The following is a 22,408-nucleotide window of genomic DNA, read 5'->3' on the forward strand; positions in this document are numbered from 1 at the left end:
TCACAAACTTTCAGTAAAATTATTTTGTGAATAATGAACCAAATGGCACAAACAGCACTACTACATAAAATACAAACATGTAGTGATTAACACTACATAGTGCTGTAGAATAACAATTGGGATAAAATATAGATAGATGCTAAAAAATAATTAACCCCGATAATAACAAAGCATATTATACTAGTATAGAAAAAAAGTTTTAAAATTATTTCTCACATTCTTTATGTGTAAGTCTCAAAACTAGCACTTAAACATGGGTGTGTATCCTTAAGACAACTGCTTTTTACTACTAATATGCAGAATTTGAATGGATAACTAATAACACATTGAATACAGCTAACAATTATAACCAATCAGTCATTTGCTTTTGAGATAATGCCTTTATTGATATGCGACCCTGGGCTCATTCAGATGCAATGAGGCTCTTTCAGACCACGTTTCTAAAAACTGAACCATCTTGATCAATTGTTCTCTTTGTCTTTCAATTGCGAGATCTCAATGTCATCAAAGACAAAACTAAGATAGACACGTTTATTGTAGATAAATATGTAGATAAATAAAAAATAAATAAATCCTTTATAAACACACTTTTACTAGCAAAATTGTCCTATTTTAACTTTAGGCAAGTAAATATCCGTTTTTGTTAGTGAAGGTACGGAACGTGTAATTGGAGACACGTTTGCTACCGAGCCGCTATTCAAGCGGACAGCTGCGCCGCTCAGTTGGATATTTGTAAATGTGATTCATATATAAAAAACTGCTTCGGGTATCATCCAGATAACTGTTAAAACTATAATATTACCAAGCACGAAAATAAACTGCTGCAGTGATAATCACTGCGGATATTATTGCTCGGCCTTCAGTCTTTTTGTTATCAGGGTTATTTTTGTTTACAGTGAGGCTAACCGCTGATGGACGACATGGTCGGGTTTGCGTGCTGTCAACATTAAGTCCTCTGTGTTTGGCTGCAGCTGCTGGCCAGCTGCAATTTCAACCCATATACTAGCCTGGAATCTAACTCTGCTCAGAGTAAGTGTTGCACGTTTCTGAATATTAGGAAGCATAACCGAAAGTGCTCTGATATCAGGAATAACATAAATATATAACATGGGATGGCATATTGAGGCTAGATAGTATTAAGTGTGCTTGAATATTCACTTTAAATGCACTGAATTGGTTTCTGTTCAGTTTGCAACCCGAACTGGAACTGAACTAATCATTACTGCAAAGCAGTACTAACAATATTTTAGACACTAGCTTAAAATTAGAAAGTGAGCAAGTGATATTATTTTAAAGCCAAGTAAATATAATCCTTATTTCTATAACTATATAGAATCTGAGTGCATCCTTACATGCTATTTGCACCGGCTATAGCAGTTAAAGCAAGTTTCAGCAAGTTGAAATCTTGTATTTCACTTTCCCTTCCGTTTAAGGATGCCAAATACCAGTGCAAGGCCCAAGCATGGGAGGAGGGCCCGGAGGCGACGCAGAGTGGACCCTGCCAGGGACCAGCTGGTCTCCAGTTCCCTGGAGAGCGCCCAGCAGTGTCTGCTCAACCAGGATTATGGAACAGCTTTCGTCCATTACCTCCTTGTGCTGAACCTTGCACCTGTTTTCAAGGACTTTGCACAGGTAAAGCATGCGGTATAATACTTTCTAGACCAGCCTGTGTACATTTTGCGGTTATAATCAAATTAGAATTATGAAGTGTGGTATAAACTGAAATATATAACTTTGAGTTTGTACATTATTTTTTTGTACATTATTTTTTTTATTTCTGTCAAGAAGAAAAGAAATGTGCTCAGTCACCCAACAAGGCTAAAAACCATTAGTACCTCTTTGAAAAACCTTGTTGCTGTATGCATCCTCCACTGTACCTGTGTATTTTTTCCTAAAATTTTTTTGCAAAGCAGTAGCTAATTTAGATGTTCTGTGGCACCTTTTGACTGGAAACTTTTTTTTATTGAAAATACAGCATTGTTTTCTTGAGGATGATGATGATGCAGCTCCCAGAAATGTTGTCTTTGCTTCATGCCATGTGGTTCTCACTCTGTTCTCTTCACCATTTGCAGAAATTGTGTTTGTGTTCACATGGCTCAGCAGAACTAAATACAGTGAACTGTCCTTTTTCAGGATTCTTTCAGGTTCACTCTGTTTAAATGGGCCGAAGAGTTGGACTCTGTGGGACGGATTCAGGAACTCTTCGACTGCTACGAACAAGCTCTGGAAATCTTCCCTGCTGATGAGGTCATCCTCAACAGCATGGGAGAACACCTTTTCCGGTACATGATAACACGTTCATAACTTTTTTTTATCAATATTTGCAGTATTCAATTTCACATGATGAATTTCATTTGTTTTACAATACAGAATGGGATTTAGAGATGAAGCTGCGGGTCATTTCCACAAGGCCTTGAAGCTGAAGCCAGACTTTCCAGAAGCGAGGGAGAATTTTTACCGTGTTGCCAACTGGCTCGTGGAGCGCTGGCATTTCCTCATGCTCAACGACCATGGCAGGAACCGAAAGTACCAGCAGGCCATTCAGAAGGCTGTTCAGAATGGCTGCAAAACCGTACTCGATATAGGTACTGGCACTGGAATCCTTGGGTGAGACATTTTCCATCACAATTTAAAGACCTGGACATTTTTCTATAGTTGTAGTTGACTGAAAAAGCAAACTCTAGTCTGCCTAATAACCTACATCTTGGTTTGGTTTAAGTGAACTCTGCCACTTTTCGAATGCAGAGACTGCTTTACAAGCAGTAAGCGGACTATAGTGCAGGGCATTCTGGGTAAATACAACCAAAACAAATCCGTATGTCTAGCATTAGTGGCACAAGTTGCTCATAGTATTTTACCAGAGACAAAGAGAAATCCTGCAACTGCTAAAATCTGATTCTACTGCATTTTTGTTTATGTGAAGAAGGAATTGCACTGAGTGTCTTCTTCATAGGTTTTGTGTAGTTTCCTTAAGTAGTTCTTGGTGCAGTGCCACCACAGTTTTTTTTAATTAGTTTGGACACAGTGCAGTGTGAAAGCAAACCGCAGCAGCTGAAAATATGACAAACGTTGCATTTTTGGTCCCCAATCGAACCCAGTCTACCAGACTATCGGGTGTGAAAACACCCTAAATCACTAACTGATTGAATAACTTAGATATAACAAAAAGTGCAGTTCTGACGCCTATTTCCTGTCTGTTTAGCATGTGTGCTAAGAAAGCTGGTGCTGCTGAGGTGTATGCCTGCGAGCTTTCAAAGACGATGTATGAACTGGCCTGCGAGGTGGTGGCTGCTAACGGGATGGAGGGGAGCATCAAAATCCTCCACAAGAAATCCCTCGACATGGAAGTACCAACAGACATCCCAAACAGGTGGAAATCTTAGCTGCTGATATTGAATTTGTAGACATTACTCCATAAATAAAGTTTTGGTCTGTGCTCAGGGTTTCATTGGTGGTGACTGAGACTGTGGACGCAGGGCTGTTTGGAGAGGGCATCATAGAGAGTCTTATTCACGCCTGGCATCACCTCCTCCTGCCTCCAAAGGTAACACTGTCCAGAGCAAAGAGAATTTTCTAAGTGATATTTTGAGTGGAATGCCTTTAACACGCAGAATAAGGACAACTTTAATTTGATACCATAAGTCTCTGGAATTCAGATAGACAGTATGCGATGACACAGTTATGCAAGGCTGAAATGATTAATCGGATTAATCGCAATTAATCACAATTAATATGATTAATTGTGATTAACTGATTATTGAAATAATTGTTGACTAAATTAGTGATCAATTTAATCGTTAACTGGAATGTTCAGTCTCCAAATAAAAAAAAAAAAACATATTCATAGTAGTAATTAAGCCAAAACTGTCTAAGATAAAAATATCTTTGAATGCAAATATTTTTTTGCCAAAATTACTCAAGTTTGAGCTTCAACCAGTGTGAGGTGGGGGCGATTTGTGGCCCTTTCAATGGTTTTGTTCGACCTCTGATGACAGGTCAAGAATGGTGAAAACTTTGGCCAAAAAAATGGAAAAAACAATTGGAAACAAATTGGAAATTGTCTGTTTTTCTTTTAATAAGGTTCTTTATGTTTTGGATCTTTAATGATTTACAGATTTAATAAAATTCTGGTTTATTGTTCAGGAGGGAAAATTTAAAAATGTATATATACATCACAATAAACACATTTTTGCATGTTTAATTTTATTATTTTATGCCCCCCAGTAGTTTAGACTTGCCGATGTTGGCACAGCAAAAGTTTTGGACACCCCAGCAGGTTGTAGGTCAGTGGCGACTCTCACCAGATTCGTGTGGTTCTGAAGGAATTTTGTCCCATTCTTCTTTTCGGTTCATTGAAGGCTGCAGACATTAATTTCTGCACAGCTCATTAATCAGCATTTCAATCAGGAGGAGCTCTGGATTTTGACTAGGCCATTACATCATTTCATGTTTATGACTCAGTTTCAGCAAAGCTTCAGCAGTCAAGACAGATGGTGCCACGTTTTACCTTCGAATACTTTGTTATCCAGAGGAGTTTATGGTCAGGTGTCCAGGTTTGGTGGCTCCAAAATAAGCCCCAAATCAGCAGCCCTCAACCACTAATAATAGTTTATTTGTAGGAGTTGTTACTGCATGTATTCTCTGTTTGGTTTTCTCCAAACATGGAGCTTTTCATTATGGCCAAGCATCTCTATTTTGGTCTCATTTGTCAAAAAGATATTGTTCCCAGAAGTCTTCTTGTTCTTTCTCTTCAAACCTCAGGCAAACCATGCTCCATGTTTTTTTTCAGAGAGAGTCCGAGTCTTTCCCTCGTTTCCTGCCTAATTGTTGTTTTTTGTTTCTGCACGGTACTGATTGATGTCTTTTCTCCCTGGTATGGTTTTAACACGCTCCGCTAAGATTTGCAAAACATCAGCTTTGTGGTTGGGGAAAAAAAAAAAAAAAATCTATGAAGCAGCAATACGGACTTGATTTTCTCTGAGATTCACGTTTAATTGATTACTTTCTGCAGAGGGGTCAGGGTGAGTTTGGAGAAGATTCTGCCACAGGACGGGTCATCCCTGCTGGAGCCGCTGTGTTTTGTATGGCCGTTGAGTGCCTGGAGATCCGCCGGCATCACAGGTAAACTCCTGAGGTCACGTTGTTTACCCTGCTCTTTACAAACAGCAATCTTACAAAATGCTTCAATTTTATTTGAAATGATTATACCAGCATGCACAGTGGAAATGTCTTGCACTGCATGCTGAGATGAACTCCCCACACATTGTTTTGTCTGCTTGTGTCTGTGTTTTGGTTCAGGTTGTGTGCTGCAGATGTGGGTGGTCTGTCCATGGCGGCAGCAGGGGAACTCCGCAGTCCGGTGAGCTGCAGCCCTGAGCAGGACGACTCCACGGAGCCGTACACCACAGAGAGGCTGAGCCGGCTGCCCGGGGGATACAGAGCGCTCACAGAGCCGTTCACGGCCCTCACCATAGACTTCAACAATGTTCAGGTGACAGAAAAATCACTTTCTGAAGCAAAAACAGACTGCACAATCTCAGAAGTATTATTCTTATATTTTAGTTTATTGGACGAATTCAGAAAATAATTCAGAGATAGAAAGTAACTCAGAGTGATAAATAGTTATCAATTTTATTGTGATTAAACTTTAAGTCCACATCACCCACCGCTACTTTGAACAAGAGTGTGCAACAACTAAATGCACTATTTGTGCTTATATTGTCTATAAAATCCATCAGAACCAACCCTTTTGGAGATATTTTCGTTGTGAATCCTAATTAAAGTCTTGTTGGTCTCTCCTTTGACTCTGATGGTTGTGAAACTCCCAGGAACTGGAGGGCCTGAGCTCCAGGGAGGTGCGAGAAATGCGGCTGCCCGTCACTCAGGAAGGAGAGCTGGATGCTCTGGCTGTTTGGTTCCAGCTCCACCTGGACGAGGAGAACAGTCTGTCCACCGGACCGCAGGAAGACACCTGCTGGGAGCAAGCCATCTACCCTGTCCACAGCGCGATGAGTATGATGGACAAATGTTCTTTATGTTTTCACAGTATAAGTTTAGTTTTATTATTTGTCACCATCTGGTCTTCATGCGTTTTTTGTTTATCTTTCAAACTTTTGTTGCGCTCTTTGATCTTTGGAGGGTTTATTTCATATATTTTAGTCAAGATGGAGGAGTAACTGGTATCAAAGTGTCTAAAGATCCAATAACCCAAAAAATAGGTTCTTTGTTTGTTATGCTTCAACATGGCTCTGGTTCATCTCTCGAGTCTAGGAGCCTTTTTACGATTGGAAGGTCAGAGTTAAATGGAAATGATCAAGTACTGGAATGAAACGGAATAAAAAAAGCAAAGAAAGCCCAAAGGGAAACTTTCAGAAAACATATTGTTCACCATGAGAGTAAAAGACAATGCACAGAGATTTTCCTCTCTGAAATCATTGGAAATCAAATAGAATATTTAACTGAACTTCATTTATACTCATTTGAAAACTTACACAAATGGCTAAAATTACAGTCACCTGTTACAGTAATTCAACTTCTGTAATCTTAAAAGGTTGCATTAAAGGTGTGAGATTAAAATTAGATCACTATTGTGCAGTGTCCTGATCCATAAAGGCCCTTTGATTCACTTTGTTGTGATTGCAGACAGCGCTGAGCTGAAGAGCTGCTGACATTAGGTGACATGTCCCAGTTGCAGACCAGACTGCACAGCATGTCTCTCCTCTGCTAATTAGTTCAAATGGGCTCAAAGGAGGCGCCACCTTTCCCAGGGATGATAAACATCCGTCATCCAGCACGCCCTGAAATTCTGCGACTCTCTTTAGTGTTGATGAAATTTTAATGAGCAGTAAATCTGCATTTTCCCCCAAATACGTCTGACGAGCTTCGAGATGACGTGAACAGATGGTATCCCAGTAGGAATCCTCTCATTGTCTGCTCTCCTGGATCTCTTTTCACAATGAGGATGATCAAATTCATTTAATTATTCATTTAGTGATAAATCAACAGCTACATGGTGCAGAATTGGAAAGTGGAATGAAAAGGATATGAGGTTTTCAAAATGTTTTTAAATGAAAAAAAATTAGTTTTGCTGCCGTTGTAAAGTAAACATTGTTTTAAACTAATTAATTAATTAATTTTAAAAAGAGGAATTTGATTATTTGTTCATTTTCTTCTTTTAATGTATTTCCATTATTGCATAAAAAAGGGTTATTGATTGATAACTAAGATAATCGTTAGTTTCTGTCCTAATTGACTGTAGATTAAAATATATATTGTGTTTTCATTTTGTAGCTGTATAATCAGACGAAGTTAAATGTTTTCCTTGTTTTCCGTTTTGCAGGTTTTGTGCTAAAGCCTCTGGATGAGCTGATAGTTGAAGTTTCCTGCCGAGACGCCTACCTGAGGCTCAGCTGCGTCGCCGTGCTGAGAGAGGGACACAAAATCTACCTCGACAAGCGCATGGACTTCCCCAACTCCCTCAAACCTATCCCAAACCCAAACCCAGAGGTGGAACTGTGCAGCGCGTTAGCGTGCCTCCAGACGAGTCAGAGTGAATCCGAAGACTTCTGCATGCTGGAGTGTTCAGAGATGGCGCTCTTAAACAATCAGGATTACCATCAGAGTTTTTGCACCGCATTGACCAAGCTCATCTCTGAACTGAAGGTTAAAAATCCAAATCGAAATACGGTTGGCATGGCTTCCTTTGCGGCGGACAGCAGTCTGCTCTACGTGCTGGATGTGTCTGAGGGCTTCTCGCTGCTCTCCCTCATCGCGGCCCGCCAGGGTCAAGTAAAGGCCTACAGCTCTGTGGAGAAGAGCAAGCAGCAGAACGTCCTGAGGAGACTCGCTCGCTCCAACGACATATCTGAGCAGCATCTGGAGTTCTGGCTGAACCACACGGAGGACGAGCAGGGGATGTTACAGCGGCCGTCCCGTGAGAAGCTGTGGAGCGCCATCATCCTGGACTGCGTGGAAACATGTGGGCTTGTTAGGCAGAAGCTGATGGAGAAAGCTTCCCTGGCCAGGTCAGGACTAGAGTATTTGTTTTAGTCCACAGTAGCTTCAAAGTATGACCAATCTGTGTTCAGATTGCTTCAGTTCAAGATAAAAACGCCCCTTGTTTCAGTTTTTTTTTTTGTTTCACCTTTAAAAATAAGTGATTTAGTCACATTTTTTGCTTTGTATTCAGATTGTCATGTTATTGTCAGGGTTTATTTTCACTCCACAAAAGTATGGAATGTAATTATGTGGTATATATAAATGTAAATATATTTTTAGATCCCATGTATAAGTCAGAGGTGTCCAAAGTGTGGCTTAGGAGCAATTTATGGCCCTTGGGATAATTTTGTGTGGCCCCTACCACAGTTCAAGTATGGTACAAATTTGGCCCTCTGACATTTTTTAGAATGAGATTTATATTGACAAGGTTATATCTTCTTAAACAGAACTTTTTTTTTGTTTTTTAAACCTTTTTTTCCTCTATTTTTAGTCGTGCCACATACATCCAGCTACTTTTTACTCAACTTGGATACACCAATCTATTATGCTGGGCTAAATACAGCAAAAGTTTTAGAAGAAAATTCTCATTTTTGTACATGTGAATAACCTAAAAACATTTTATAGACCAGCAGGAATCGAAAATAATTACCCCAAAAAGGTTTAATACTTAAATATTAAAGCAAACATAAAATATTACATGATGTTTAGTTTTTTGTTGTGTAGGTAAAAGAGAAATAATTGCATTTTTAAATTGGGGAAAAGAACATTTTTATCCCATGAGAACTTTTGACAATTGTTGCAAAAAGTTTGGACGCTACTTGTCTGAAAGTTGTCTGTCCATGTTTTGATTATTCAGTAGTTTTTAAGGCTCCACAGTTTAAATTTTGTAAATATACTTTAAAAAGTCGCTAAAAAGGACTCAACCCTAGGGATGTTGACATAAAAAAGCTCATAAAAGACATGCATTGCTTTATTTTGCTCTTGTTTTCCATGTTAGGTTTCTGCTGGAAGAAGGAGGGCGTATTTTTCCAGAGAAGATTGTTGTATACGGTATGCTGGTGGAGTCTGACACTTTGTTACTGGAAAGTGCTGTCCAGGGCCGGGAACCTACGCTGGGATTTAATATTGCTCCTTTTATTAATCAGTTCACTGTAAGTATTCCTCCATCAACTGGCTTTAACTTTTAAAATGATGTTTACTTTGGTTGTAAAGGTCCTAAGGTTGCATTTTCAGTTCAGCATTCAGTTTTTAAGATGATTTTTGATCATTTCTTGTTCTACCTTTTATTCTGAGTCATAAATTATTAATTATGTTAATTAATTTCTTATGTTGCCATAACATGTTTGGGTATTGAAAACACCATTTGTGTAAATGTGGAGGAATTGAATGCATATAGTGAATATTAAGACTTGTCATATCTGACTTTTGATTAGCCAATGTGTTTAGTTTAAAAGAATGATGGACATAGAATTTATTTTTTCCTTAAAACAAGGATACATAACGTTGTAGAATCAGATTGAGGTTTACTGACCAAGTTTATGGACACAAGCAAAGACTTTGACTTTGGTTTCACACACTCGGTGTACAGACCTCACCGTTTAGTTTTATTTTCTGTCCTGAACTCCTGATCATGGTGAAGATGAAAAACTTCTGCTGGCTCTTTGTGCTCTGACATACCTAAATATCATCAGGTGAATCAGTTAAAGTAGAAGAACGTAGCATTCAGTTTGGAGGTGATTGAAGGCTTCATCGGAGCAGACAAAGGATATGCATAGTGTAGCAAGAGATAAAGTTACTGAGTAGCAGTGGTGCATATTTAGCATCTCAGACATTCCATTGATTTTTTTTTTTTTCTCAAAACAATCCACAGTAGACTGACTTACAAGGAGAGATGATTTCCAGATTATGGTGCTGAAGCATGTTCTACTTAAAGCTCTGTATTTTTCTAAGCCAGAGGTCAGCGGCTTTTCTATTTAAAGAACATCTTTTGTCCCCTCTACTACAAAATAAAATTTGCCTAAAGTTGCAAAAACAATTTCCTAAAAATTTTTTAATGAAAACTAACAAAATGAAATTAAAATTTATTTCTATTTTCAGATTTTAAAACAAAGTGAATCCTCTTATTACAAAACACAATTTTGTAGAATGATTTGACCTTTTTTGTATAAATATGGAAAATGAAGAAAGGAAGGTAGCATAGCTTGCAAATAGTATATCAGTTATAGATATAAAAAACAGATTTTTATAAGAACTTATGAAACAAACTCAAAAATGATAACTTCTTAATGCATCTATAACCAAAACATTTCCTCCTGGAGATGTAACATTACTGCACTATGGAAATTATTGCTGCAGCTATTTTAATAATCCCATTTAAAACATGTTTAGGGTATATATCTGATTTGACTCTTTACCTTATTTATAGTGCCTTAAGACAGAGCAGATGTTAGGAAGTGCTCAGTAATCCCTTAGTACTACCAGATTACATTATTACATGATTTTTTTAACAGTTGAATAATCAGCATTCACATATTATTGAACATTTACTGGATTTTCTGTGGTTGGTTTAACACCACTCTAAGTAAATGGACTGTTGCACTGTAATATCCTAAGTAAAACATGTTTTAACTAATGCCTTTTCCAGTTAAGCAAGCAATTCTCCCAGAATACTGATGTCTAGAGTTGTGTTTTTGTTGCTCCTCTTGGATTTGTGCTTCCCAGCTGCCAAATTCCTACAAATTCTTTTTCTTTATTTGGTCTGGAAATCCCAGTTTTCCTCCAGCGCCATGTTTGTGCTCGTAATTCTGCTGACCTCTCATGGGGGATGGCTTTTTGTTCTAGCAGATGTCCATCGATGATAGGCACATCTAAGCCCCACTATCACCTAAAACACAGCTTTGCTTCATTAGAGAAAGTTACATGAACAATATGCTTATAATCTGAAACAACACCCAAGACCAAGGATTTTACATGCATTCCTCCTCTGTATGAATGTTATATTCATTTGGAGATTTTGGGTTCAAATATATACATACACCCCTACTAATATTTGGATAAATGTTTCTTGGCAACTTAAACTTTAATCACCAGCTGGATGTTTACTCACTGTTTGTATCAGAAATAATAAGATGTATTTAGATTGGTTTCTATATTGTTATTGATTTACCAGCCCTGTGTATAATTTTGCTCCCATGTGCATTAGAGAAAGCTCATACATCCTAACCTGCTCCTTGTTTTTCAAATGAAATGTCACATCTTGCAGGTTCCGGTTCATGTCTTCTTGGATTTCTCCACTCTGGAGTGCAGACATCTCAGTGATGCTCTGGAGCTTTTTGTTCTGGACCTCATGGATGTCAACAAAAACTACATTGAGAGGGAAGTCAAGGTAAAACATGCATTATTGATGCGGCCTGAGGTGTGAAAAGAGTAATTTATTTTTGTTGCTTTTTATCCCAAAACAACAGTTTTATAGTGAAATTACTCTCCCACTAAGGACTGATTCCTATCCCACACAGATGCAGGCCACCTGTGGAGGCAGGGTTACTGCGGTTCCCTTCTGGTACCAGATTCAGTTGGACCCGGATGTCAGCTTCAGCACCCTCAGCCGGAACTCCCACTGGAAGCAGGCCGCTGCCGTTCTGCAGGATCCCCTGCAAGTCCAAGCTGGAGACTGGATCCGTCTGGCTGTGAAGCTGCACAAGAGCACCATCTCCATCTCCGCTCATTTAGACAACGCTCCTGTGCAGATGGACTAAAACCTATGTGGTACCATCCTTTTATACATTTTTAGGAGAGCTCCATTGTTACAGAGTCTGCAGGAAACCTATTGTGACACATTTTGTTTATTCTGGTAAGAAAATATTAAGCTGTAGTTTGTTTTTATTTTAGCAATGACCTGCATGACAAAGTTTTTAAGTGCCCTTGTGACGGAACTGCGATAGAATTTTCTAGTAATATTCATGTATGACTAATTTCATAGTACATATAAAATGTACTGTGGTATTGAAATTGTCCTTATGGACCCAGATGTTAAAGTGTTTATTATGAAAACTGCACTGCAAAAACAGAATCTTACCAAGTATTTTTGGTCTAATATCTACTGCAAATATGTTGGTACACCTGAAACAGGACAAAACTAACTTACAAGTAACTTTTCAGAATCATATAGGAGGTTGTTTTAAGTGAATAATTTCTTAGTATTGATGAAAAGCTCTGAGTTAGAAGTGAAATAATCTGCCAGTGGAACAAGGCAAATTTACTTGGTAAGATTTTGTGTTTTTGCAGTGTATTCACCAATGCATGTGGAATTTTTTAATACACAATGAAAAACTAGTTTTTGGTCATTTTTTTATTGATATTTACATTTCATGAGTGTAGTATTTACATCAGATATGATATATTCCAGTAAGGTTCATATATATAAAAAAGGCAACAACATGCATGAGCTCAGGATTCTAGACGTCAAGTTGTTGTATGTTATTCTAAAAATAACGTTGTCAGCAGACATAAACAAATCCACGTTCTAATCACCATATTAGTGGAAAAATAATTAAAATATTAAAGGGAAAAACATCTATTCAAGATGTAGTTATGAAAAAAAATTATTTGGTGTTGCTCATATTTGCTAAACTAATGAAAAAAATCAATGGATTTTTTGATCCAGGGTGGAAAAGTGAATCAGAAGTTAGTTGTACAGACTAAAGCATTTACAGTATTTGACCTACAGAGAGCTGATTGTACTACTTGAAGTTGAGTTCTGTATGTTCTCACATTTGACACCATTATAAAATGCAGTACACACTGAGTGTGTTCATCTTGCATTGATCTAATATAACCAAGCAAACAGTCTGCATACACAGAGAAATACACAGAGAAAAATGTTGCCTTTTTACTTCATTCTTTGATTCTTTTGATCTGGAAACATTTTTTATTTTAAAAAATAAAATAAAGCTAAATATTTTAGCTTTGGAAAAATCAATGTGTTTTAAAGGAGGGGCATTATGTAGTTTTCAAGCACATAGTGCCATTTTAAAGCAAAATCAAGTAACAATGTTACCTTCAGGTCTAAAAATGCTGTACATATCAAAAATAACTTAAAAGAAATTTGACTTTGCAATTTGACGCCTTGAAATTGGCCTCTGTCTCTTTAAGAAGCTCCTACTCTAACGGCTCACCTTCAGGACATCATGACAATAATTCTCCTTCATTATATTGTCTATAATCATTCTGTGAAGCTTTTCACTAAGAAATCGTTAGCAAAAGCTCAGCAGACACATATGTTTGCTAACTGCAGTTGCAAACATATAGAAGAGTTTTGAGGGGGAGGAGCTTAAGCTAAATAGGTGGAGCTTTGTATGACTAAGCATTTAGGCACCCCTGAATAGTTGCCATGGGAGACACAAGGATTGCTCAAACATGTATGAAAGAGTCAAGACAACATTCTGGGTATGTTTTTGATGAGGAAATATAACATGATATAAAGCACTTAAAGGTCAACTTTACATAATAACTCTCTTAAGTAATGTAGCCTCCTGAATACCGTTAAGCCCTGCAACTCAAGAACATCCCAATAAAAAGAACATTTGAAAGCTGCTCATCTGTCAGACTTCATATAAAGACATTGCTAAGAGAGAATGATTTGAAAGGCTACAGAAACAATCCTGGGTTCAGACGTGCTCTTGGCTTTTTAACGGCTATAATGGATGTATTGTGGGAACTTTGAGCACAAGCTTTTTCTCTCTTTTCTCATACAACATAAAACAGTGAAATGCGTGTCAATAAGCCATGCAAGACCCAACCTTCGATAGAACATTCATACAGCTGTCATTAACGGAGAGGTCCTTTTCATTTTTCACTGGCTGAAAAACGTCTTGCTGATTTTAATCAGCTTTAGTGTCATTTGTTTGCCTAAGCTTTGGACCTGGGACCTGCCCAGTCATATGACAATAGACCAACCTATGTGATGACTATGAGATCCGCCTCTTCTGGTTCTTTGGTGTGATTCATCCTTGCATTATCTTGGGTTGAGTCAGTTCTAGCCTCATGACCTTCTTCCCACACAGCCGAGTCCAACCCTGCCGGCGCTGATAAGGAATGCGGTGTGAGGGTTCTTCCAAGCCCCTCGTACTGACCTTGGTTGCTTGCAGCTTCTGTGATGGTGTCTTGAGACGCCGAAGACAGAAGCCCAGAACGCTCGCCGTCGTTCTGCGCCTCGCCAAAATACGACTTCTTTGGGCGACCCATGACTGTCCTTCCTGGAAACGAGTCCACAAAAAAAAACACATTTAAGGGTTTTACGAAGCTTGTTTCCAAAGATGTCTGAAGGAAAGGTGCATCTCAGGGAATGTATTTCACTAATTCAACCCTAAAAGTGTATTTATCCATTTATCCAATGAATGAATTTCAGACAGATGTTTTCAAGGTTTGGAAAGTTGACATTAAATTCTTCCCAGATGTCTGAAACAACCCATCCAGTCCACACATGCATTACTACTACAATAAACAGCATTAATAAGGACTTTATTCTAGAGGGTTTGACTGGGGTTGGTGCTTAAAGAAACTCTGCCCACACATTAATCCAGAAAATTGGCTCCATCTGTCATTCGTAGTGATAAGCTCCTCCTAAACAGAGATAACACCAGCAGTGTCCTACCTGGGCAGAGAAAAACGGAACTGTTGATCAATGAGCCAAAGTCTGTGAAGCTTTTCACTAAGAAATCGTTAGCAAAAGCTCAGCAGACACATATGTTTGCTAACTGAGTAAAACGAACAGACTTTTCAGAAGCCTGACATTTCTGTTTACTTTTTTTTAATTGATTTTATGCAATATTTTAACTTTCTGGTACATTTTGGATTTAAAGTCTTGAAATATCTTACGTAACATGTAATGATTCTATAGAATAGATGAGTCTCACTTTCTGTAATGAAAACTGTTCATGACATTCACATTTTTTCCTGTGCCTGGACTAAAAATCCCTTTTTATTGCTTGTATATTAATTAGTGGTGAGAATCAATCTCTGTGTTAATTGCAAGGTATGGAATCAACTAACTCACTGCAGTGAATCACATTTTAATCAAAAAATTTGGCAAAATTGTTTTTGAAATATATCATCACACTTTATGTGATGAGCTATAACACTGAATAAGGTTATGGAAATAAATTAACTGATTCATAATTTTCTAGTTCAATGAGATGCACCTGCACATCAGCGAACATGAAGGACTTACCAACATTACGAACTTGTTCAGAAATATCCGCCCTGACATCTGAGATGTCCCACATGGCCATAAAAGAGTCAAAGCAGGAGACCTCCTCTGCCTCCTGGATGTAAGGTTTGTAGGTAAAGCTGAAGTGATGAGCAATGGCTGCGAGAAACATCTCGACACAGATGATGAAATCCTGAAGGAAACAATGCAGCTTGGTTTGTTTCACAACATTATTAAATAATTAGGTATTTCAGCTGCGTTTTAACAATGTTGGCCTACCTGTAAGCCCGTAGCAACAGCCTCCACACTCTGCCAGTCCCAGGTACGTTTCTCTGAGATTATTCCCACTTTTACCAGCAAAGCAATCAGCACAGCTTGCCTGGGAACATTTACAAAGCCTCAGTTTCCTCAAACAGATACAGATTACCTATACATTGACATGAAATATCAGCAATGAGGAGAGATTTACCAAAAAGAGACAAACACCACCATTTTGACACACAAGAATTTCCCCACTGGTTTGATGGGGCTCAGCTCATCCCTCAGAGCCCGGTAGAACAGAACCAGGCAGTACATTGCAAACTGGAACAAAATGAGAAATGTCAACAAAAACCTAAAGTTTCATACAGCCAATTATATGAAATAACAGCAACATATTTACCAGCTGTGACATGTTGTTGAAAATAACCAGGTATGTCCAGGCATTTTTAAAGCTAAAATTGCCTTCGTCGTAAACGTCACACAGCTGACAGATCCTAGGAAGAAACACATGCATTTATTTATCACTATATCACATGCCAAATAATTTGAATTAAGCATAAACAGGGTGCAACAAAATTAGAATTTACTTACAAAGCGATCACTGTTGTGACGGGTCTTACCACCGTGTACTGCAGGACTCCCAGTTTACATCGCAACAGCAACACCCTGGTTAAACGAGAAAAGAGAAGAAGTTACTGAAGACGAGGCCAAACTACCGACGGGTTCACTGTTGTGAACCATCAGAAACGCAAAGTGAGAAATATTCAAACTGAATCAGAAATTATAAAATTAAATAAATGTATCAGCAAATGCTACGTGAAACGTTTTAGCCTCGTCTATTAAAATATAAATGTTTCACATACAAAATCTAAATATTACAGAAAAAAAGTCAGGTGATCTTCAGTAAGTGTGAACTGTTGTCTGACGTGAACAACAAACTATTCAGTTAAATTCAGTAGTCACATGGATGACCTTATAAAGATTATAACAAACTGACAAGTTCATAGTTACTACTTGAAAAGTGTGGCTGCAATAAGCCCAACTAAACCAAAGTTTTGTTGCATTCAAAATTTTCTGGAATTGACTTTATGACCTTTCGAAAATTGATTGACTGCCATTCTTAATGTCTCTCTTAAAGTTACTGACATCGTTCCTTCGTCACATTGTGGAAAATCACCAGACTACAAACTTGTTTAAAGAGCTTAAAGAGCTGTTTACTCTTCTTTATGATTACTTAATAAAATGCCTTCACATTTTTAAATAGTTAGCTTCCTGGTGCACTCTGCTAGCTGGTAAAATTACTGAATTTTCACCAACAGAGTCTGAAAAATTCTTAAAAATAATGTATGCTTTATATTACGCAAAGGAAAAAAAATGAATTTGTTAAACTGAGAAAAGATCTGGAAGTCAATTAAGACAATTAAATTTTAAAAACACCAATTGTTCAGACACAATTTAAATCTAATCTATTCTTTAACTAATAGTATCACAGTGGGAAGCACCATATTTTTTTGTTACAACTGTAAAACTGGTTTTGTTTTAATGGAACTCACTCTCCCATTGGCCAAGGTGGGCAGCAGCAGAGCGGTGGGAGGTGCTTCTGCTGCTCCTGGACCTCCAGCATCATCACCAAGCTGGGATACTGACGCTCCAGGTAGTTAAGCAAGAAAGTCATGAAGTTATAGATGACATAGGCCTCGTAGCATTCTCTGCACGTGTCCACATAGATTGCTATACTGGGGTACTTTAGCGCAATCCACTGGAAAAAAATAAAAGACAACTGCCTCAGGCAATTCTGCAGAGAATGTCATACTTCCTATTCTTATAATCATAGTTTGACATGCATAGTATGCATATCAAATAAAAAACTTTTATTAAATTATTTGACTCACGCTGTCCAAGCTGTAGATTGGGACCATCCATAATATCCTAAAATAATAAAAAAACAATTGTGATAATAGTAAAAAATATTGTTAAAAACGTCAATACTTTATTGGGTTTTTGTAGCAGACATGACTCACCTGATAATAGGCTTCTGGAGCTCTGGTTGGGTGTAGTGCACCAGATGCTGGAGAATGCCCCATAATGATATAGGTATGGTCATGAAAACAAAAATCCCAGCAATGAACCATGCTTTGTTGTGAGTTCCAACCTGTTATTAGATGAAGAAAATTGCATAAATATAACTACAGTGTGTCAAATTTTCATTTGGGTCAGTTTTCATAACATACAGACTAACAACCCAACAGCTTGCCATCAGCTGATTACCGAGCTTCAAAGGATAAAGAGTTTTGGAAAACTTTCACATAAAAAATTGATAAGCTTTTTAACACATAATCTTCCTCAATTTTAAAACCATTTAAATTAAATTCAAAAGAAAGAATCAGCACAGAGCTCTCCACCTGTCAATCAACTGACTGAAACAGGGCTTTCTTCCTCACAGAAGAAAAAGACAAATGTGAAAGTTTATGAATATTTCCTGTTGCAAAAAGGTTAAACCTGATTAGAGTTATCTTTGATTACTGGATCATTGATCAATATTTGACAAAATGTAATGGTTATTACGTATTTAATAATTGATGACAATGTAATGTTTTTATTATGTAAAACACTTTGAACTGCCTTGTTGATGACATGTGCTGTACAAATGAACTTGACTTAATTGTGTTTAACACAACAGAAAACACGCAGCATGTCTATTAAGGTGCTGACTACCTGAGCAGATTGACTGACTAATTACACCGGTGTTACTCTATAAAGAACTGAACAGTAAAAAGGTACAATATTCCATGTTTAAAAAGATACAACTATATTAATCTGGTGTTTATTAAATATGTTTCTTAAGTCTTTGTATCACAATAACCATTACGTGTTGCATGTAACAATGAAAATGAACTTACCCCAGATTTCTGTAGCTCCCAGATGACAAGCGGTAAGACGACAATTAGCAACAAAATATACAACACAACGACCAGCGGCCGAATCCATCTTCTCCAGTCCCCACAGGAGCAAGGCATCTTGTCATGAAGCCACCACAGGGCCTTTAAAACAGTCCCCTGATCCGATGACAAACACAGGAACCTGTAGCTAACGCCTTTACCTTCTGTAGCAGCTTTAGACTCCCATTAACATACCCCAAATGTCTCACTTAGTGCCTTCCTAGCAAATCTTTCTATTCTACATCTACGCGGTAAGTTCTTCTCTAACTCCGCGTTTCATTTAAGAAGATACAACTGGTGTTTTATTAACAACTCATGTGACTCAAGTTTGCTAACGTTAGCTCGTCAGCTGATTCATCATGTCAACAAACCGATCAACGATCCATGCTTCCTGGACGAGTTAAAGCTACAGACTAATAAACACGTCGGATTAAAAGCAACAGAATCATCGTATTTTTTTTCTTTTTTAACAATAACAAACTTTAAAGTAAGTTGACGTTGGTAGGTACTAAAAGTTTATTATCAAGAAGTAACCGTAACTAAACATACACTTCCGGGTTTCTCTGGTTACAGTTCCGCCATTCAATTTGATTGGACACTGAGTGGGTCCGCTCGTTGTCGGTTCGCCGAATGAAGAAAGTCTCTGTCTGCTTACCAATCATTTTTTCAAATAAATTTGATCAAATATAAATATTTGAAAGTGTTACATAAGAACGTCTTATTATTAATTCTACTTAATAATAAATGCAACTCAATTAATTATTTCCCAGGTAGCAAACGATTTTTTTGAACGACGCCCAGTGAACGTAGTCTGAAAGTCCAACCTAGAATATTCGGACCTGATGTTCACCTAAAGTTTTTATATTCTTAAAACCTTTAAAACTTATTTATTTATTTACCAAATTTCTATTTTTTGTTCTTGTTATAAAAAGTGCACACTTCTGACCATTGTTTGATTGTTATCTGACCGTTTTCCTTTCTTTTATAAAATTAGCTTTACAAAACTTTCCAAACAACCTTAAGCACTACAAAGAACTCCTTTGTATAGTCGTATCGTCTCTCCACGAAATTTATTGATTTTTAAAATTGTGTTTCTTGTTATTCCTGCACAATTACAGTTATTTTAATTCCTTGCCTGTTGGTGGCAGTAATGTTTGCTAATCGCTATTAACATCAAGAAAAGAAACAGACGATAATGAAGAAGCAGCGTGCTCACACTTCGGACGATTACTGGGATAATTTTGCCACTAGACTTCCTCTTTTCTTTTAAAACCAATCGTATCTTAATTTTTTCAGTAAGTTACTGTTCAATTATATTCTATTTTAAGAGTAAAATACACCTGGTTGACTGGTTTGATTTTGTGTGATATACTTTTTTCTGTGACAAGTGTGAGGCTCTTTGTGTTTTTTTTTTTCAGTGCTATTCTTGCCAGGTAGTTATTTCTAGGGGTTCACATAGTTAATCGTGAAATATTGCTGCACCAACCTCAGTCTGGTCTTTCTTACTTACTGGTAGGCAAAATGGCGGCGGCAGTTTCACTCGCCTAGACTTCACTGTTTTGATTGTGTGCCAGAAGTTTTTTTCTTCCTTTTTTTCTATGGTAAGTCTGCTGCTCTCTTTTCCTTTTTCAGGGTTCACCCGGACAGTACTTATTTCTAGAGTGGTTCACATAACTAGTTAGTTGTCAAATATTGCAGTACCAAACCAGTCTGGGAAAATGGCGACAGCAGTTTCATTAGCTTATTTTGCGGTTTTGTTTTTGTGCACTTGGCGAACTTTTTTGTGGAAAGGGTGCTGCTCTTTTTCCAGTATTATTCTTAGACTGTAAGAATGTGTTTTTCCATTATTATTTTTAGACTGTAATTCTTTTCAGCTTGATGAATGGCCTTATGTGCTCTTTGTTAGCTCGATTTTAAAACACCTTATGACAAGTTTTAAGATATCACTCTGTCAGCTTAATTTTGCATTAACGATGGCCTAAAATATGTATTCACTTCCCAGACCTACCTTTAGAGACATGCTTGCATAGCTGCCAAACAAAAAGTGAGTGCTTGATGATCATGATCCTGATGATCGTGAAAATTCTCCTGCATTTCATCACGAAAGCTTTGCCATGCTTTTGAAACTTCATAGTTGTTATATGATAATAGCACCATCAGTGATTGTGAAACTGAGAATATTCCTGCAAATGATACTTGGGTCTTCTGTAGATGATGATCATGGCGCTGTTCATCTTGACCATCATGCCATGGTGGTATAAATAATAACTTTTATTATTTATACTTTTGAAAAAGGGTTTTTCATGTCAGATTTTTTTCTCTTTCTTTGTACTTGTGTTATTTGTTTTATTTCAGTTTATAAAATACAGAATTTTCACATATCCTCATTATGAATTTAATGAGGTTATGTGACCTGAGACTGTTTGATATATGTAATTTGCAGTCATTACAATTTCGGCAAAATCAGGGAATCTTCAGAATGACATTTGCTGTACAGCTACAAGCAGCTTCTTGTACTCTTGTCATTGTAATATGTTTATCCTTGGAACAAGTGAAATGACATTTTAAACTTGGACTGTTTCTGATCTACTTCTCAGATTGAAGATGACACCTCCTTCTTCCAGTGAACCTCTTCTACTTCATTAGAGGTAAGCACCTCCCTTTCTGCCGGCTCTGACACCGGCTGTAGAAAATGGACTAAACCCAGTCATTTTGTCAAATTACGTTGCGCCTGTTTTTCATTTATTGCATGAAACCACTAGATGGCACTGTGATGTCAGTATTTATACTATAAAAAAACATCCGGCATTTCTAAGTTTCTAGCATATTTTTAAATCCTGGTATTCACATTGAATAAACTTCTTTTCTCAGTGTGAATTGTGGGTATGAAGAGAAACATTTTGAGTTATTATTGTTGTTGTTGTTGTTGTTGTTATTCATTCTTGATCTGGATACAATTATGCCTAAAATATTTTTTAAAGCTGGCAACAACAACAAAAGAGTATTGCTTACTTAAAAGATCTGTGTGACAGTATGACTGTTTTATTGCTAAATCTTTTTTTTTTTAATACACTTGGCCCAGTATGATATCAGCAAACGGCAGTTTTTGTTTTATTTTTTAAAGCATTTCTGTTCACCTAACTAAATAAATAAGATTTTAATAGCTAAATATAATTCTGTAAAGGCCAAGAGGGGATCAGAACAGCACCGCATTGGTTGGCCTCATATTCTATCAGCATTCATTTATAACTGAGACAATTAAACTATCTTTATCTTAACCTTTATATATTGCACAGTTGCACAAACAGAGAATAAGAAATTACACAAACATACTCATCAAACTGGCTAGCTTGAACTTTGGGTTTAGAACTTAAAAAAATAAAACAAAATTAGATGTTGTTTTCAAGATGTTTGGACATATAATAAACTAAAGTAAAAATATATATTGTTATATACTTGACGACATGACAATGTTCAACTTTGTGACTTTTTTAGTCACTTTTAGTGTTTTGCTTAGAATATAGAGGTTTCTAGAGCATTCGCTGTGCAATTTGAATATACCGACAGTGTGTTTTCCTTTTTGTGCATGCATAAATACATTTGCACGCACAGTTTTATACAATATGAGGGGAGGCAGAACTTTCCTTACTGTTGCACCACATCTCCTCAGCCCCACAGTCACTGAAATCGCTGGTTGTTGCAGGACAGATTGTTCATGAATTTTGAATCGATCCTTTTGGCTTTTATAAATTAGAAATGGTCCTTTCCACAAGTCCATGGCTGATGGCTCGGAGGGATTGTCAGTGTGAAGTGGCACACAGTGTACAGCGACGTTAAGGGCAGGGTAGATAAACATATGTTGCATTTGATCGAACCTACATGCACATTTTGGCATGAGGGATGTGGCAGCCTTCACGTCTGGCTGAATCATATAGGAGCTCCTGCAGGACGGGTCTTGTAGGAAATGTGCATAAATAGATAAAGAGAATGGATGGGTCTGAAG

At 37.4% G+C, this 22,408-nt stretch overlaps 2 protein-coding genes across 2 annotated transcripts; one reads left to right on the forward strand and one right to left on the reverse strand.

The window, feature by feature from the left end:
* Window positions 1-683: 683 nt before the first annotated feature.
* On the forward strand, window positions 684-12,330 carry prmt9 (protein arginine methyltransferase 9). Its single transcript, XM_014999843.2, has 13 exons — window positions 684-1,029; window positions 1,434-1,632; window positions 2,134-2,282; window positions 2,371-2,607; window positions 3,203-3,370; window positions 3,442-3,544; window positions 5,012-5,121; window positions 5,299-5,491; window positions 5,829-6,012; window positions 7,340-8,024; window positions 8,996-9,149; window positions 11,261-11,383; window positions 11,514-12,330. The coding sequence occupies exons 2-13, from the start codon at window positions 1,435-1,437 to the stop codon at window positions 11,751-11,753; spliced, it is 2,544 nt and encodes an 847-aa protein (XP_014855329.2). The 5' UTR covers window positions 684-1,029; window position 1,434; the 3' UTR covers window positions 11,754-12,330.
* A 1-nt stretch (window position 12,331) lies between these two features.
* On the reverse strand, window positions 12,332-19,073 carry tmem184c (transmembrane protein 184C). Its single transcript, XM_014999842.2, has 10 exons — window positions 18,367-19,073; window positions 17,488-17,618; window positions 17,359-17,395; window positions 17,020-17,225; window positions 16,058-16,132; window positions 15,867-15,960; window positions 15,675-15,787; window positions 15,485-15,584; window positions 15,227-15,398; window positions 12,332-14,252 (listed from the first exon to the last, which is right to left on the reverse strand). The coding sequence occupies exons 1-10, from the start codon at window positions 18,481-18,483 to the stop codon at window positions 13,954-13,956; spliced, it is 1,344 nt and encodes a 447-aa protein (XP_014855328.1). The 5' UTR covers window positions 18,484-19,073; the 3' UTR covers window positions 12,332-13,953.
* Between the last annotated feature and the right edge of the window lie 3,335 nt (window positions 19,074-22,408).

The sequence above is a fragment of the Poecilia mexicana genome, unplaced genomic scaffold (genome assembly GCF_051168715.1).
Source record: "Poecilia mexicana isolate PSO_F unplaced genomic scaffold, ASM5116871v1 scaffold_1, whole genome shotgun sequence".
Lineage (NCBI taxonomy): Eukaryota > Metazoa > Chordata > Actinopteri > Cyprinodontiformes > Poeciliidae > Poecilia > Poecilia mexicana.